General features: G+C 46.0%; 2 protein-coding genes and 2 non-coding genes across 5 annotated transcripts in view; all 4 read right to left on the bottom strand.

Annotated features, from left to right (window-relative positions):
* The window catches only part of RIT1 (Ras like without CAAX 1), an 8161-nt gene extending 7762 nt beyond the window's left edge, over window positions 1-399 (bottom strand). The window contains exons 1-2 of the mRNA XM_032398380.1: window positions 348-399; window positions 101-148 (exon numbers count right to left, since the gene is read on the bottom strand). The gene's annotated coding sequence lies outside the window, so the exon portion shown is untranslated. The remainder of the gene's footprint in view (window positions 1-100; window positions 149-347) is intronic.
* Window positions 400-1145: 746 nt separating this feature from the next.
* Window positions 1146-17695, bottom strand: KHDC4 (KH domain containing 4, pre-mRNA splicing factor). Of its 2 annotated transcripts, XM_032398339.1 has the most exons (14): window positions 17588-17695; window positions 16912-17128; window positions 13733-13861; window positions 13295-13374; window positions 12137-12189; window positions 11698-11861; window positions 10733-10944; window positions 9954-10014; window positions 7922-7979; window positions 7429-7682; window positions 5510-5689; window positions 4513-4625; window positions 3434-3525; window positions 1146-2447 (listed from the first exon to the last, which is right to left on the bottom strand). In XM_032398339.1, the coding sequence occupies exons 1-14, from the start codon at window positions 17623-17625 to the stop codon at window positions 2248-2250; spliced, it is 1851 nt and encodes a 616-aa protein (XP_032254230.1). In that variant the 5' UTR covers window positions 17626-17695; the 3' UTR covers window positions 1146-2247. The 2 variants fall into 2 exon arrangements, with proteins under 2 accessions (XP_032254230.1, XP_032254231.1); XM_032398340.1 differs by lacking the exon at window positions 1146-2447 and having other exon boundaries at window positions 3435-3525; window positions 4513-4597.
* LOC116628210 lies at window positions 6567-6702 on the bottom strand. The gene has a single exon (XR_004298599.1). It is a non-coding gene; the product is annotated as a small nucleolar RNA SNORA42/SNORA80 family (small nucleolar RNA).
* On the bottom strand, window positions 11295-11423 carry LOC116628211. Its single transcript, XR_004298600.1, has one exon.
* Window positions 17696-18274: the final 579 nt, after the last annotated feature.

The following is an 18274-nucleotide window of genomic DNA, read 5'->3' as shown; positions in this document are numbered from 1 at the left end:
GCCCCCCGCGCTGCGCCCCCGGCCCCCGGCCGGCGTCTCCGCCTCCGGCCCCCGACCCCCACCACCGGCCCGGCGCCCCCCCGACACGGCGCCTCCTCACCTTTCCCCGGGCGGTCCGGCCGGCGACACCGCACAGCGTTCCCAGGTACTGCAGTTTCCAGAAGAAAAACAAAAGCGGCAAAACAACTCAGGGTTCCTCCTCAGACCAGGGCGCCGGCAGAGAGCCCAGGAGGCGGCCCCCCAGGCCCCCGGGCCCTCCGCGCGTGCCCGCCCCCACCCCCGCCCCGCGCCGCGCGGGTCTCCAGCTCGCCCCCCCCCCCCCCCCCCCCCGGGGTTCCGGCCCTGACCTGTGACCCCTCCCGTGGCCGGGGAAGATGGCGCCACCGCGGGGGGGCGGGGCCGCGTGACGCGCGCCTGGCCCCGCCCCTCGGAGAGCCCGGCTCGCCGGCGTGCGCATGCGCGAGCCGTGCCGGGGCGGGGCCCGGCCACGGGTGCGTACTTATTGGGGCTGGGTGTCGTTTGTGACAAAACCCGGATGGGGCCTAAAGTAATTCACATGCGAGTATGGGAAGCCACATCACCCCTGAAATAGCGCAGACGCAGCTACGGTACCGGGGCTCTAACCGCAGGGAGGTCCGGACTCCACGCGCAGAAAGGAGACTCGAAAAGCCGGCCCGTTTTGTTGTAAAATAATGTACTTCCCCCAGCGGAATGAAGGATTTTGGAGACACCTGAGCTTGCGCCTGGGCACCACCACTCCCTTCACCTCCCTTGGGGAGGACACGCGGGTACTAGGAGGAGTTGGCCCTGGGAAAAGGCTGATTCAACTTCTACGCAGCCTCTTTAAGAATGCTTTCCCAAGAATAATTTGTGAATTAATGTATTTCACTCCCTCACTAACCGTGTTCAGTAAAGGACGCCTAATGTACGGGAATGGAGGGAGCCCACCAGAGTTACCCTCCAGGTTTTCATCGGGACTTTGAAGGGTCTACTCTGGACAGTCATAAACTCTAGCAACTATATGCAAACTTCTGGACCCATGTATTTATTCTTCTGGTGGGTTCTAATTTCGTTATGCTTATCAGAAGTTTATAAATTTTAGTGTATGGATGGGTTGTGGAAAAGAGAAGAGAAACCACAAACAGAATATTTATACATTTATTTATAATGAAATTATGGTCTAAATATTTACAACATATAGGAAACCAGAGAATATGTTTATTATACAAAGCCAGCCTGCAAAGTATTCAAATGTGCAAAAATGACAGTTCAGAATCTCAAACTACTCCTGGTTCAGCAGACTAGCTCCTTCTTTCACACATCAATATTTGATACAAAAAAGTTCTTTTGGCAAAACCTGTAATGCCAAGAAAAAGGACAAGTTGCAATTTCCGTCACTAAGTCCACCATCCATCCTACTGTGAGCAGTCACATCTCTCTATTTTAGCTGCAACCAGTTCGGAGAGACAGACCGCTGTGTTTCGTTTCTGTGATGAGTTCTGACCAGCTTTTGATCAAGCGGTTTTCTCGGACCCAGCTGAAGACATGGAGCTTATTAGAAGGGCCATAAAAGCTGCAATGGCTTTCTGGGACAAAAGTGCCTGAAGGTGCCAGCTTTGGATCATCCCAATAAAAAGACATAATGAAGAAAAAAACCAAAAACCCTTCATTTTCCTACTCGGGATCCAGCTATATCCAGCACCTTTAAATTAGTAAAACTGCATTTTCCAAAACAGAAAAGAATGCAAAAATGAAATAGGGATGAACTGTTCTTAGATTTAAAGGTGCTGAAAGGGAAGGATGGTCTTAAAATCAACTCCCCACTAATAAATAGTAAGTCGTTGTGACCAGTTGTCAGCAAAATTGACCAAACAGCAGTAAAATACAAATAAAACTTTCTTTTTGTCAGAATAGTGGCCATTCATGTGGAAAAGGCTGGACAGGTCAAATGTATACTGGAATGACCCTGTTGGGATGCTCTGCTGAACAAGCACATTTCACCAACTGTTAAAAAGCTTCTGAGACAAATTTGTGATTCTAAGTAAATTTTAACAGATACTATGCCACTGCAGAAACAAGGATGTTTAAAAAAGAATGAAGCCCCTTTAAGAGAGGGGACATTGCATCTCTAACTTCTGCAAAGGTCCATGATGGTTCGCAATACAGGCCCCCGAGTCTTATTAAATCAAATGCATGCATTATTGCTAAAGAGAGTCACCAAGGGTCAAAGCTCTGTTCCACTGTTTCCTACGGGGCCATCCAGAATGGCATCTGCTGTTTAGCTCGTGGTTGTGACGAAGGGTACTGATACCCCAAACTCCAGCCCTGTGGAAAACTACTTGCATTTTTATGACCCCCATGCTCCTCCTCTTCATCAGATGAATCTGCAGCATAAGCCACCAACCCGAATCCCTTCTCTGCAGTTTTCATCTTCTTGACTGGATAATCTAGAATAGAGAAAAACAACCCCAACCCCATCCCCCACCAAGACAAAAAAAAAAAAAAGATAATACCATAAATTCGTTAATAAAAAAAAGATGTTAATTGTAAGTGGTTAGTTGGACACCATTTTGAGGTCACAGGGTCAATGGTCACCCAAAAACGTTGAAGATCACACGAAAAACAGCACCAGCATCAGCAAATGTGAATCCACCAGAACCATGTAAGAAAACAGAGAAAGAAAAAAGAAACACAAAAAAAAAAAAAAAAGAAAAAGAAAAAAAAGGAAAGTTAGCAAGTGAGTCTCTGGAGGCTGATATTTCACCTTTTAAAGAGTTAAAAGAAAAGAAGTTAAGAAAAGAAAAAAATGTATTTTCTTCTGTTCATTTTTATTAGGACTACAGGCAAAGAACAAGTGATCCTATATTCCTCTAAATTCTGGGATACTAGGAGGCAACACTTTTTTAACAGCCACAGGCTGACCATTCATAACCAAAAGAACTATGAGGAGAGATGCAGCTCAGCTCCCAATACAAAGAAAAATCAATCTTTTTTTAAAGTAGGCTCTACGCCCAACATGGGGCTTGAACTCATGACCAGAGATCAAGAGTCGAACGCTCCGACTGAGCCAGCCGGGCATCCCGAAATATCAACCCTTAAGTCTTTATCAGATTACCTCCAGGTATTCAGACAACAAAGGCAACAAAATTTTGAAACAACCTACCAATCATTAGTATTTCCTAGGGTTTTAATGATGCTATGTATAAAATATAAGTTGACTTTTCTAGACACACTTCGATTGAAAATAAAAGCCCATGTAACTATATGCTGCCTTATTAAAAAAAAAAAAAAAAGGTATCCTCCTTAGCCTGTAGATATTAGAAGTTGGATTAAACAGCTGACTGAGTGCCACCTGAATGAACATCAGGTCAGAAAACTAGTAACTTAGGACCAGTCTTAGCTGCCCGCGTGTCCCCAGCTCCACGTCACTCACCGTGGCCCCCTGCTCCGGCCCCAGACCCATTCCTGTCATCTGACTCTGCTTTCATTCCAGTCACTGGGAAGGCTGGTGGAGGCATCAACTGCCTGTTAGAAGAAAAACCATGACAGCCTTTCAGACAGATCCAATCAATTGTACCTTCTCCAGTGGACAGTCAACCGTTCACCTCCACCCTTTCCACCTGAGCCCCCCTTCGAGCTACTGGCAGGTTGTAAGGTGCCAAGCTATTAGCCGGGCCAGGCCAAAAGTAGAACACTGCTGTGGGAGGCTAGTCCCGTCCTAGGAAGGCTCAGAACCACACAGGAGAGGGATGGCAGCTGGACCCCCCGTTCAAGTACCTTAGTCCATAATATTCTAGGATAATATTCTAGGAATTCTTTTTTTTTTTTTTAATAAACATCTACTTGAGACAGAGAGAGAGAACACAGGCCGGAGGGAGAGGGGCAGAGGAAGAGGGAGCAGCAGACTCCCCAATGAGCAGGGAGCCTGATGCGGGGCTTGATCCCAGGACCCCAGGATCATGACCTGAGCCAAAGGCAGATGTTCAACCGACTGAGCCACCCAGGAGCCCCGATATTCTAGGATTCTAAGTAGCAAACACAGCTTGTGTAAGACTCCAGTCACTGCCTACACTTAGGAAAATGGCCAAGATGCGGACAGTGAAGTAGAGGAAGATGCCTGATAAGCAAGAACTGAATGACTCAAAGCCCAGGGTAACTGCCTCAAGACTGAAAGGGGCAGCATAGTGCAGCAGTTATAAAAAAAAAAAAAGAAAAAAAAAAAAAAAGTTTATTTGAGCCAAAGGATTTCATTACACTTTGACTGATCGATTATTTTTTTTAAATGTAGGTTCCACGCCCAGCATGCAGCCCAATGCGAGGAGTGAACTCACGACCCTGAGATCAAGACCTGGGCTGAGATCAAGAGTCGGATGCTCAACAGACTGAGCCACCCAGGTGCCCCTTCATTAGTTTTAGAACACGGAAGCTCATAGCAATGGTTGTTATTCACACTAATGGTGTAAACCAATGACATCTGAATACATTCATGTAATTATGTTCCAACTAACTTACCTGTCCCTCTCTCGCTCTTTGCCTGAGGAACTTGCCGGCTTCGATCCTGCACCTTCAATCTCATTCTGACTGGAGAAGCCTGTACCTAAATTAGTCATATGAATGGGTCCATGCTATGAGCAGAAAAATACAGTGGCATTAGCAAATCTACAACTGCTGCATTGACTTTAGCTCCTTAATGTAACTGTCAAGTGCCTCGCCTTTCTGGTTGCAGTAAGCTCACTACATAGCCCTCTGGGATTTGGAACATAACCACAGCTGGAGGAGACGTGATCTTTCTCTGTAGGACTTGGTCAAGCTACATGTATCTGTTTTCAACTATCCTCTTATAAACTATAAAAATGCTTCAGAGTTTGTTTCAAAGAACATTTCAAGGGCTCTGGCAAAAAGTAAAGGTGCTTCTCCTGATAAAACAAAATGGCACCAGAACTACACATTTATTTATTTATTTTAAAACTTCACATTTAAAAAACATTTTAAAAAACCCTTTACTTGAACACCTACTTATATACCGTGTATGCCCAGAATCACTACATTTCTGCCCAGCTTTTGCTGTGGGCGGTGGGGACTGGAGAAAGTAACTGCTCTCTTTTACGCGGAAGAAGAACAATAAATTGAGAGCCAAGGTTAAAGTACAAACCATATGCTGGTAGGTAGAACGGAAGTGAGAACTATCTGAGGTTTTCAGGAGTGCTGTATGAATAAGAGGAAGTGCAGAATTCTACAGAACTCCTTCTAGGTACGAGTCATAGAGCTCTTGACCTCTCTCCACGTGGAGCTTTGTATTTTCCTATACTGATCCCAAACACCAACCCACCCAAACGGAGTCACTCTTGCTTTAAACTAATCCCCCAAGGAAAAAAACCTAATCTAAATGGATTCCAGAAAACAAAAATCTAGTATTGGGAGGATGGTTAATATAGATGTGAATTTATCTTTCTTTAAAGGGAGAATATAGTAAGATGAGATGAGAAAAGTTAAGAGTATTTTATTTAACCTGGTATCCAAGAAGTCCAGATTCTCGTTCATCTGGCAGCTCTTCTGTGAATCGCCTCTTCTGTGCCTGGGGTTGAGCTGGGAGTGGGGGCTGGGGCGGGGGTGGGGGCTGGGGCTGGGGGCCGGCAGGCAAGGCTGTTTTGACAGGAGCAGCAGGAATAAAAGGCCCACTCATCGGACTCTGGGACCAAAACAAACCAAGGGGAAAAAGGTGTGAGAATGTCCAGCCACTTAATAAGGAAAACAGTAACACAATAGACTTTAATAATCCATGTGTGTCCTAGAAATCCTGTATCTCTGGTCCTTAGCTTCCCTCCTGGATCATTTGGTGTCAGGAGAGCCTAGCCTTCCCACCTTCATGGGAGGGAAATGCGAAACTGACAATTCCTCCAGGGCTCTGAACTCTCAGGAGAAACCTGCTGTGCACTTGGGCAAACATGACCAACAAATAAAAATTCCAGCCACTCACTTAGTTCACAAGTTATCAAGCAAGAACATTCTCCAGTTTAGACCCCTCTAATCAATGTGATTAGCTCTTTCTGGATTATAAAGGCTGCTAATGCTTGTGGCAAAGGCAAGTTCATCTGCCACTTCTAGGGATAAGTTATTACAGCAAGAGGGAGTCTGTCCAATGTTGTAAGAGATTGTTCCAGAAAGGAGTAAGGACTGATCCAGGATGTATTAGAGAAAACAAGCACTTCTCAAAAGACAACTCTTATTAAACAAATGGCTAATACCTGTTGAGTGCTTGGGTCATCTCACTTAATCTTTGCAACCTCTGAAATACTATCATTATGCCCATTTTCTAGAAGGAAACCCAAGCCTGGATGGGCTGAGTCACATCCCAGGATCGCACAGCTCAATCACAGGAAAGCATGAGGAACCCTGGCAGCCTATGTCTAAAGCCCAACCCTAAAGGCCAACTCGGTCATACTCCTTTCTGGTCACAAAGCAACGTGGCTCAGAGCTGGAGACCTACGGCCCTGCCAAACCTTACAAGGAAAGTAATCGGGACGAGGGGTCACAGCCAGAATTTAGGAAAGTCTTCTGTTGTTTCACACCATACAGCCCCCTTCAGTGCTCCCAGCCCACCAGTCGGGAGCAGGGCCATGGTGCAGGGCTGTGCACCCCTCTCACACGGGTACACTGTGAGAGGCCCACAGAGAAGAGCCCACCATCAGTCCATCTCCCTGAGCTCACTAGCTTCTCCCCTGCCTCAGAGAAGGGGTGGACATCATCCATCTGGATGAGCTAGCTACCTACCCTTTCCTAAAATTCTAGTTTCTTATGTAACTTGAGAAATATACAAGAACATTTATAATCCTTAAGTTGGCAAAGTTCAGGTACCCCTCGGCCCAGAACCCCTGCATATGGTGCATTTCTTCTGAAGATTAGTGACTCAGTTCCAATCATGGAGAGGCGTGTAGGCCGGCCCCCTTCTCCTTGAGGCGGGGCAGGCGAGCGACGGCCCACAGCACGGCAAGCCACGACTGCGGCTCGTCACCCACTTCGGGAAATCCAGTGTTCTCAGAGCCCCGCCCCGCGCGGTCGTTCCGCATCGTCCCGGGCTGCCGCTGTGCCTCCCCCAGCGACGGAGGGCAGCGGGTGTGACAGAGCCCGCATGGCCCGCAGGGTCTAACCTATCTGCCACCTGGCACTCCAGAGCAAGCTTCCTGACTCCTCTTTTAAACAACCACTTGGTGCAAAGGCTCGTGACACGGAGCTAGAGACTTCGGGACGCACACGCACGTGTACACGCCGCCCTAGAGCATCCGGTAGCTTGGGAGCGGTCACACCGGAGGAGCAGGAACAGAAGAGCTCGCGTTACGCAGGAACGACACGCCTTCTTCCCGCAGGTACCACCGCCGTGCCCGGGCAGCTCCCCCGAGGTCAGCGGTCGGCTCGCGCCTGGCGTCCTACCTGTGCAGCGCCGGCCGGAGGCTGCACCTGCGTCAGCGGGTACTGGGTCGGCACAGGTGGGACTCCAGTAGGTAATGCTGGCAAGACTCCAGGTGCCAACGGAACAGCTGGGGGCACTATGCTGGGTGCTCCGTAGGGAGGCTGAACTGGCTGCTGAGGGGGGGGAACAACAGGGTAACCAGACTGATAGCCATTGGATGGATAATATGGTGGCTGAGGAGGGACACTACTTATAGCAGAGGGTTGTGTATAGCCTGAGGGGGAAGAAAAAAAGTGTTTAATCAGCTGTAGCAAAATGAGACATTTTAGCTGAATATTAACTTAATCTCTAGGGAAGAAAAATACTGAGGGACGAATGGCTTTCCAAATTACCGTTAAGTCGAAGGGAACACTATCAGTGCCCTGGCACGGTCTAGCCCTAAACACCCTACTTTATACATAAATATCACTAACAAAACATTTCTTTTTCTTAAACACTTTAAGACATACACACCTGGTAAAGGTACAGCAGTATTAATCTGATTCACAAATCTAGAATATTCAGCATGAACCTGCAAGAGAAGGGAAAACAAATTCATATGGGACAGTCCTAATTCACAGAGTATTTGCAAGGGTCTGACTATACGACTCTCGGACCAAAGCAGCTAGGAATTAAAAATATTTCCACTGATTAAAAAAGAAAAAAAATTTCCATTGACATTTCAACCAAATTTAGACTTGTTTAATCTAAATTTTAATAAAGCGCGGGGAGCCTGGCGGGCTCAGTCAGGAGAACATATGACTTTTGAGCTCAGGGTTGTGAGTTCAAGTCCCACACTGGGTGTAGAGATTACTTAAAAATAAAATCTTAAAAAAAAAAATCCATCAATCAAGGGGCGCCTGGGTGACATATTCGGTTGACCGTCCAACTCTTGGTCTCAGCTTGGGATGTAGTCTCAGGGTCATGGGATCGAGCCCCACGTCAGGCTCGCAGTCAGCTCGGAGTCCACTTGAGATTGTCCCTCTACCCCTCCCTCCCTCTCTAAAATAAATATTTTTTAAAAATCTGGGGTGCCTGGGTGGCTCAGTTGGTGAAGCGTCTGCCTTTGGCTAAGGTCATGATCCCAGGGTACTGGGATCGAGCCCCGCACCGGGCTCCCTGCTCAGCCGGGGACCTGCTTCTCCCTCTGCCTGCCACTCCCCCTGCTTGTGCTCTCTCTCCCTCTCACAAATAAGTAAAATCTTAAAAAAAAAAAAAAAATCCATTAATCAATTACTTTTAATAAGGCACACCCTATAAATTATTAAGCCAGGATGCGGGAATCAGAAGCATGGACATCAGGAGCTTCCTAAATCCCCAAACTAGACTCAATTCTGAGGTACAAAATCATTCAGAAATAAGGTTAGGAAATTCCTAAATTATCAGTGTAACTACTGAGAATTCATTCATTCTTTTATTTACTGGCCTTCTCCTCAAGGAGCTCAGGGCTCAACACAGGGTTAGTATGTCCCCCCATCCAGTTCTTCATTATGAGATTCCCACTGAATCAGTAACTTCAAGCGGCAACAGAGACAGACAGGGAATGGTAAATCAGGTTACTTCACAAAAGCAAAGAACACAGCTTCCCAAAAGGGCACCCTGAAATACCAGCTAACACAAGGCTGAATACCTGCAACCCCCAAATGCGATTGCCGCCAAGGACTCTACCAATGGCCCTACTGGTTTAACGTTTGGTTACTAGATCACAGAATAAAAAGAACAGGTAATCAAATAAGCAGTTAGCCCAAAGGCATTGTTAATTGGTTTTAAACTAATATAGCTCTACCCTTACTTTAGCTAAACCTACTATTAAGAAAAATTTGGAATGCCCACCGGTAAACAACTGGGCCAAGACTGAAAGTACTACTTAAATAACTGCCAACACTGAGATTTTACACTGATGTACCACAGATTTCAAAATTCCACGCTGAAATAGTTCCTAAAGAAGAACTGCATGCCAGCTGACCCTGGCTAGGGAAGTTCGTCTTCCTTATGGAGAATCTGAGTTGCTAGAATGGTGTAGTGGTTCCAAAATTCACGTCTGCCCAGAACCTCAGAATACGACCTTCTTTGGAAACCAGGCTTTGCAGATACAGTCTGTTAACATGAAGTCATTCTGGGTCATGGTGGGCCCTACATGCAAGGACTGCGACCCTTACAAGAGACAGGCAGACGAGACACAGGAGTAGGCCAGGAGACAACGGGGCAGAGGATGGAGCTCTGCTGTTTGGGGAAAGAATGCAAAGGCCGGTAAGCCGGGAGAGGCATGGAGCATCCTCCCTCAGGGCATTCGTTCAGAAGGAACCAACCCTGCCCACACTTTGATTCTGAATGTCTGTCTGGCTTCCTAAACATGAGAAAATAAATTTCTGTTGTTTTAAGTCACCTAGTGTGAGGGAATTTTGATACGGCAGCCCTAGGAAACCAATACAGGTGGGAAAACAGCTAAGACACGGCCCAAATAGCAGTGGCTCTTCCGAGTATCAGACACACAAATATAACTCACTGTTTGCAAGAGATTCTCACAGAGTTTCTTGGCAGCGGCCAGGCCTTCTGGTTTGGGATGACTACAAAGAAACAAGAACCAAAAAGTCAAAGAGGAGAAGAGTAAAGGATACAGAATTTTGCTTTCACTTTGTATGCTATACACAAATTTAACATATTCAACATAGCACCAATCTAAGCTTCTGAAAATCACAAAGTAACGTCTTATAAGCCCCTTAACCCATAACTAGTATCAATAAAACAAACAGTTTTAAAGTATTAAAAAACATTTTAGTCACTAAAATAACTGTAAAACGCATTAATATCACCATAGCTTTAGGTGAAGATGACTTTAGGCTCATCACAGCTCATTTCAGGGTCACAGATCTGTATAAAACCCAAGCACCTGAATACTAAAAGACAATTCCACCTCCTAATTCAACAGTTCTTATTCACTATTTATTAAGTGATTACTGGGGGCGCCTGGGTGGCTCAGTCAGTTAAGCATCTGCCTTCAGCTCAGGTCACGATCCCGGGGTCCTGGAATTGAGCCCCGCATCGGGCTCCCTGCTCCGCGGGAAGCCTGCTTCTCCCTCTCCCTCCTGGCTCCCCCTGCTTGTGCTATCTCCCTCTGTCAAATGAATAAATAAGAAATTTAAAGTGATTACTGTTAGTACTGACCTACATTCCTCATGTTACTATTTATCAAACCTATTTTCTTACTCCTTTTGAATCACTCCTGCCCGTACTGAGCAGCTGACAAGCACTCAAATGTCCTCAGCCCCAGCCATCCATACATACCTAATGTAAATATACATAGGTTCAAAAGCTTCTCGGCCAGATGCTGGCTCAATGCAACCTGAACCTTTGCCTCTGAGGAAGACTTTGGCACCCGTTTCAATCTGAATGTGCTGCAAATAGGAGCAGCCTGGACCTTCTACTTTCTCCTTGACATTAAACGTGGGCACAGCATGCTCTAGACCCACAAATAATTTGTCTTGAACATAATGCATCTGTAGAAAAACAGAATACCTCAGATTAAACACACAACACATAATTAAATCGTAATCTTGAAAATTATTTTGCAAAAAACTTTAATCCTCCAGATACTTTTAATCACTGCCAAAATGAGGACCCCCTATAACTTCCACCATGAGCCCATAAAAACAAACTTTATAAAGTAGCTTAACTTAAACGAGCACTACACGGGCCATGTACCTACCCAGAACATTAACACCTTCCTCCGTTCAGCAAAACCTACTCACCAGGTGCAAAGCAAAGACTCACTACTAAGTGCACCTACAGCCCCCGAGTGCTGTAAGTCGTAAGAGCCTACAGCACAGTCTTCTGTGAAACAAGCAAAGCATGTTGGGTCGTACAGTCAGCCCTGTGGTGTTCTCCAATGAGGGCTGCTCTCTCCCACCCGGTTTTCTAGGAGGATTGTATCAGCAGAGTCTTACTTCACCAGACTCAGCCTTCTTAATCCTCCAGCTGCCATCACATAATCAAACCAGAACTTCCAAATGTACAGTGTGGACATGCTCTGATCTGTATCGATGCCCTTTCTAGAATACATCAAAGTAAACAAACGTGTGTTCAGATGTTCACTGCCTCTTAGAAGCTGAAATGGTCCATTAATAGGATAGCATCAGCAGGTAAGCCTCGGGTTGGATTTCAGGATTTTCCTTCATACTTTCCATATTATGTGGCACATATCACTTTTACAGAAATGACAACACGGTTAATGATCTCTCCACTAAACTTACCCCTGACTGGAAGGGAGGCTTCTGGCTAACGGCTGGAGACAACTGTGCAATGGGCGCTGGCTGGTGATACACAGTGACTGTCGCACCATTGAAAGTTGGACTCGTCCCCGTGGCAGCTTTGACCACCCCGTTGGTGATAATTTCTTTGATTCGGTTTACTGCTCCTATGGAAAAACAGAGTGAGATAATATACCGAAGGAATGAATGAACTGACTAGTACCCACTGACAGACCCAGCCAATGCACAATTACCCCTGTATTAATCCACTTTACAGGACACCCAGACATGCGGTCCTCAGCCTCTCTATACCCCCAGCACACTCATAAGCAATTCATACACAAGTTACAACACCCACCAGGAACATTCTGCGAACATATTCTATAGAACCCTGTACTTTGTCCTTTACAAAAAGTGGGATGTGAGCCAAACCATTACTTACTGTCCACTAATTCCCGTGTCTGGCCCTGAACATGAAGGTATAATGGACGATCCCTATAAAGAGAAATATAAAATGATGATCCCAAACTGGTCATAACCAAAGGAACCAAATGGGTCACCAAATCAAATCTGTAATGTTTCTAGTTTCCAAATAAGTAAAAGGGACTACGTACAAGGAAATGGCTGCTGCAAATTTCTAGGAACACGGTTTCACAGCTGGGGAATAAATAACCTTTTCTGGTTGCTTCAAGTTAATTGGTCCACACAGCGGTCAAATCTGTTCTTACAGGCTCATGAATATTGGCATCTAGTCAACCGAGATAACCTGAGGCCTGAGAACAATATTCCTTTTTGCTGTTTGTCTAACAGGTTATAGGCAATTGTGCTCCCGGCTATCCAAATTAAAGGGGCAAAGTGATGGCGGCCTGTGGGCCCATGTCTCTGAGGCCCACACCAAGGGGACTCTAGATTCTAAATGTAAAGTGGCATGGATTCCGATTTTGACTATAATAATGGAGATCATCAAAAACCATAGTTAATATAAAGCTATAGGTAAAAAAATAACAGTATTTAAAGACAAAAAAATTCAAAACAGCAACCAGTACACACAAAAAATTGAAATGTTGGTTTCAGGTGGGGACCAAGTTTTGCCTCCTAATTATATTTAGTTTAAGCCAATGCGAAAAGCGTCGCATGCCTACCTGCCCTCAAAACTGAGTCATGGGAGGGATGCAACTATAGGGGGACAAAATCATTCGGCAGAAAACCTTACAGCCTGATGAAAGGAGGTTTTTTTTTTTTTAAAAAGGGAGATTACAACAAAATACAGACCCTTTTGTTGGGGGAAATATTCCCATACAGAAATTTGGAAGTGTATACATTAAATGTAGCAATTATCTCATTTTACACTTTTCCATAATTTGTTTCCTCCAATAAAATATTGCCTGTGAAATAAAAAATCCAAAGAGCAACAGGAAGGAAATGGTTCCCAACTCCTTACGTGTTTGAGCTGTCCCAAATCCTACTATGTAGCATGTGTATATACACACACCAAGCTACTAACCAAATATTTGCACATATTTCCTAAGCATGAAAAACATGAAAATAATGTGAGTCACATGTCCAACCTTTCCCCAAAGCAAAGGATGTGCATACACACCCCGGTCCCACTTTGGCCTTCTCCTCAGCGGTCATGAATCTCCCTCGAGTTGACACCGCAGCCCCACTAAGTCGGCTGATCTAAAAGGGAAACGTTCTATTAAAAAGGTGATGTGGCAACTGATCAAGGTCAATGGCAGGCAGAAAGATGGATTTTCCCCATTCAATCGCTACACCAGTAGATAGGAATGATTTCTCTCCTGTATCCGAAACCTCAGTTCCATTGTTTCTTGCTCACCTGACCAGGGGAATCCACCCATATCTGTTTCTTTACCTTCACTGAGAAGTTCCTCTGCAGTTAATTCAACCCAATCCTGACTTTGGAGATTATGACCCAAACCCACTCATAAACATCTGACTCCTGTCTGTAGTTAGAGGTCTTGCTTTCCTGACTGTGTCCACCCACCACCTTCCCCAAAGGGGCCCGACATCTGCCCACCTCGTCCTGAGTCTGCCCTCGAGTCAGCAGGTTCCTGCATGTGAGAGGCACATCGTTGATCTCGACCTCAGCTACCACCAGGTCATCCTTGCTTTTACTGCTAGTTAAGCCTTTGCCAGCAGCCTGAAGCTACAAGAGATTGGATCGGGAAGTTTGTAAGATGAAATAATATGTTTCTGCTGTTCAATTTACAAGTGCCCCTTCCCAGGTCCCACCATCACCTTATTGCTGCCTTTACCTGCCTACAAATACACTTGGTCACTCCTGGGTCATTCTCCAAAGATGAAATAACAAGCGAACAAAACCTCACTAAATGGACACCAAGTATTGCTAATTTACTTGAAGACAATCATCAGATTTCTCTGGAACCGAGGCCATGTGTGCATTTCTATGACTGCATAATCCTAGAAACCCTACGGACTAGAAGCTGCAATCTCCGTGAAGAAAATTAAAAGACCAAGTTACGGTGCTTTACAGCTCAACCAGCTGGCTGTACGTACAGTAAATACAGGGCAGAGTCCACAGCACGATGCAGAGTCCAGCAACCCACACACCTCATGTGCGGAACTGGACGCTATCTTTGTGCCAACACTGCAGCCACAACGTATCACATGCAACCAGTCCCATCCTTGCAATGATCTGGAAAACCGGTCAAGTTTATCTGACAACCCACTGCTCCCCATTAAAGAAGAGCTAAGAGAATGAATGAAACACCAAGCAAAATCCTAAAATCTGATCTGGTTTCTCCCAATTTAAACTACAGGCAACTCCAGATAGCGGGTATGAATTATCTGAAAAAATTTTCATCCCAAGATGGCCTTCCACAACTCTTTGTTGCCTTGGACCAATGTTCGGCAAATCTGCTCAAAGAAGATAAAACGCGGTTTACTTCTTTACGCATTAGATACATTTTTAAAAGAGATTTATTGGGGCGCCTGGGTGGGTCAGTCGTTAAGCGTCTGCCTTCGGCTCAGGTCATGGTCCCAGGGTCCTGGGATCGAGTCCCGCATCGGGCTCCCTGCTCAGCGGGAAGCCTGCTTCTCCCTCTCCCACTCCTCCTGCTTGTGTTCCTGCTCTCGCTATCTCTCTCTCTGTCAAATAAATAAATAAAATCTTTAAAATAAATAAATAAATGAGATTTATTTACTTAATTTCGAGAGAAGGAGAGAGAGAATCTCAAGCAGACTCTGCACCCAGTGCGGAGCCCAAGAAAGGGCTCGATCTCATGACCGCGAGATCATGCCCTGAGCCAAAATTAAGAGTCGGACACCTAGCGGACTGAGCCACCCAGCTGCCCCGCATTAGATACATTTTTCAAAGTACACAAACTACATAGACTCAACAATATCTCATCTTTGTTCATTATTCATTGTATTTTTGTTTGCAAAGAGCTGCTATACCTGCTCAGTATTGGCCACCATCAAAGGTACTTATCAGTGCTATCCCACAGGACCTCCTGTGACGACGCAGGTGTTCTCTACCTCGCCGTCCAACACGGCCACAGCCTCATGTCCAAAGACTGTGACAAGGAGCTAAATTTTAAATTTTAATTCAAATTTTAATTTAAAAAGCTACATGTGGCTAGTGACTACTGTTGTGGACCGCACAGGTGTCACCAACCCCATCAGAAGAGGAAACTGAGGCCCCACAACGTATTAAGCCACACAGCCAGTAACTGAGGATCCGGGTGTCAAATCCATATATTCTGATTCTAAATCCACTACTGGCACCATGTTGCCTCCTGCTGTGCTCAACTGCTTTTTAGAGGAAAAAAATGAATAAATGATTAACATCAGTGTTAAGAATTTTAATATTCAAGGAGCATTCCACCTTAGTGTGCTTTTAGTATTTCCTTGCAGAACTTAGAAATGGACAGTTGACTCAATCTTTGCAAACAAAAATACAATGAATTAATGAACTTCCTATTCACTAAAAGTTCCCACCAATTCTGCAGAACTTGAATATTTAAACATCCAGACAGATAACGGCCATTCTGTTGTTATACTCATACACTAGATAGCTAACAAAAAATTGTATCATCTTGCCCCTCCCCCAGCTTTACTGAGATATAACTAACATATAAAAATTGTACACATTTAAGGTGAACAACTGGATGTTTTGACATACGTATACGTTGGGAAATAATCGTCACAAACATGCTAACAAACACATTTATCGCTAACCCAAACTGCATTTTCAAACACAGAACCCATCTCTTCACTGGAAGGCTATTTTTAATTGAAGTCAAAAAAACTTTTTTTTAAATGAGAATTATAATGGAATGAGCTGCCTTAGAACACACTCAGAGCACTGAGCTTATGGGAATTCAGAACACTGAATTCTCCAACTGTAGAGGCTTTCAAGCAAAAGCTAAACCCCTGACTGTCTGAAGTGACTCTGAAGTCAGACATGTGCCCGCCGTGACAGATCTTATCTTATACAATTTACATTCACGAGCCTCATTTTCCTCCTCTGAACCGGCGACAGTAATCCATCCCATCAAATTGCTGCAAAGATTTTTTTTAAGTGCAAAGCATGCATTCTAGCAATACAAACAGCCACTATGCTCATTATCCTGTAGGAAGATTCTTGTCTTCTACTGCAGGATAAATTAAAGACTTCAAAGTTCAGATCCATCCTAGTCGTGAAATTCTAATTATACCAGAAATTCTATAAAATGACCAAATAATTTCCTCAATTTGTGTGAAAACAGCAAAACCACCAACATATAAATTATTCATTTTATTTCACAATTACAGTGTAGGCAGTCATTAAAAACCTATGGATTCTAATTATAGAGAACACTGTTTGCATTTACTCTTTAGTATAGTTGACTAGACAGTTTAAAGCTCGCTTGATTTACCTGAACGTCTCTTTTGACTTCAGGGAAAGTGCACGTGTTGAATAACATATTACATCGTCCCTTTACGTGATTACGTCAAGAGAAGTTAAGCTGAACTAAGTGAACAAAGACAAAATCAACTATTTGGTCCATAAATCTAATCAACCAAAATTGCCTCTAAAAACAAATGACGAAATATCATGTGAGGCATTCCAAAACTAAGTGATCTTTAAATTACTGTAACCCTGTTTTCTCCTTAACACAAATAATTGATGACAGGATTACAAAATAGCCCCTATTAAAGCTACAATTAGCAGAGTCCCCTCACTGCATATACCTTCTCAGCAGCGTTCTGAGTCGGTTTCAGCTTCCCTTTGGCCATGAGCATGGCATTGATCTTGGCAGCCACGGCGGCAGCGGCATCCAAGGCGCCAGAGGGGGCAGCCGCGGAGCCCCCAGGGCTTCCCCCACTGCTGGGAACCTCCCCACCTGGGGCCGACGGTGGGAGGAAGAGAAGGGGGGCTGGAGCTGGCTGGTCCCATTTGCTGCGGCGCCTACAGGAAGAAAAAGGAAAATATTAGGGCCCAAAGCTTTTATTTCTATGATTCTTCCCTTACGACGCTTCGGCACCCCGCTTGCCCTCAATCACGTTCTCTTTACACCCTCCAGTCTCCTATCAGGATTAAAATTACCGTCCCTCCGTACACACATCATTGCTGCAGCTCCACTCCACCCTCCCTCTCGAAACACTCCACTCAGTCCCACGTGCCCTCGTCTTCATCTTCCTCTTGGCTGGTCCTTCCGAAAGTCCCTGCTTTCCTCCTCCCCCTGATCCCTGCCGGCCTCCTTCGGGGACCCCAAGGCCTGCTCACCATCTTTCTCCCCAAAAGCCCAGCCCTCCAACGCGTACACGTCCCACTTCAGCGCCCCCCCACCCGGACGCAGCTCCCAGCGGCCCTCCGCCTCTCCTCCGCCCCGAGCGCGCTGCGATGCCCTCGCCCACGGAGCTTTACCCGCCGGCCCCGGGATGTGCCGCGCTCCCCGCGGACATGGCGACCGGCTCTGCTCAACCACCCGCCAACTACCCCACTACCACCTTCCCGTCACTTCCGCCCCCAACGCCCTCACGCACAGCCCCTTCCGGTCGTGAGGAAAAGCTGTTCCGGTGAGAGCGTCGATTCCAATTGGACTCTTGTTGATTTCAAGGCGGCTGGCGTTATCTGAGGCAGGTAGGGTGTGACCTTCCTGCTTGCGCCCTGCCCTTGAGAAAGATGGCTGCCGAAGCGCATATCAAGGCGGAATTGGGGCGAGGCCGTCCATGTTTGTTGTGGGCAGGCTGATAGCAGCCTACACGACAATACGCATGAGTCAGGGAATTAAACAGGTTTCTCCCACCAGTCCAGCCACGTTCTCTGGCCAGGGAGAGAACCTTCCCGCCACTTTGGCCCGCTTCACGTTTCTGTTACCTGTTTAGGAAAAGGCAAATGGTTCGTCCCAAAGGTCACGTGAAGAATTTCTCTGGTTTTACGTCTGTGCGCCAACCACTGCTTTCAGAGCAGGGCCTCGGGGGTGCGCCGCGAGGGGGCGCCGGCGCCCGGGCGGGAGAGAGGAGGTAAAGGCCGGCCCCGGCGCACGGCCGCCTGGGGCACTCAGAGAGGGCGGTGGACGGCGGAGGTGAGGGGCGGGCCGGGCGCACGGCC

Source organism: Phoca vitulina, unplaced genomic scaffold (assembly GCF_004348235.1).
Source record: "Phoca vitulina isolate PV1807 unplaced genomic scaffold, GSC_HSeal_1.0 scaffold115, whole genome shotgun sequence".
Lineage (NCBI taxonomy): Eukaryota > Metazoa > Chordata > Mammalia > Carnivora > Phocidae > Phoca > Phoca vitulina.
This window is presented reverse-complemented; position numbering and strand designations above follow the sequence as displayed.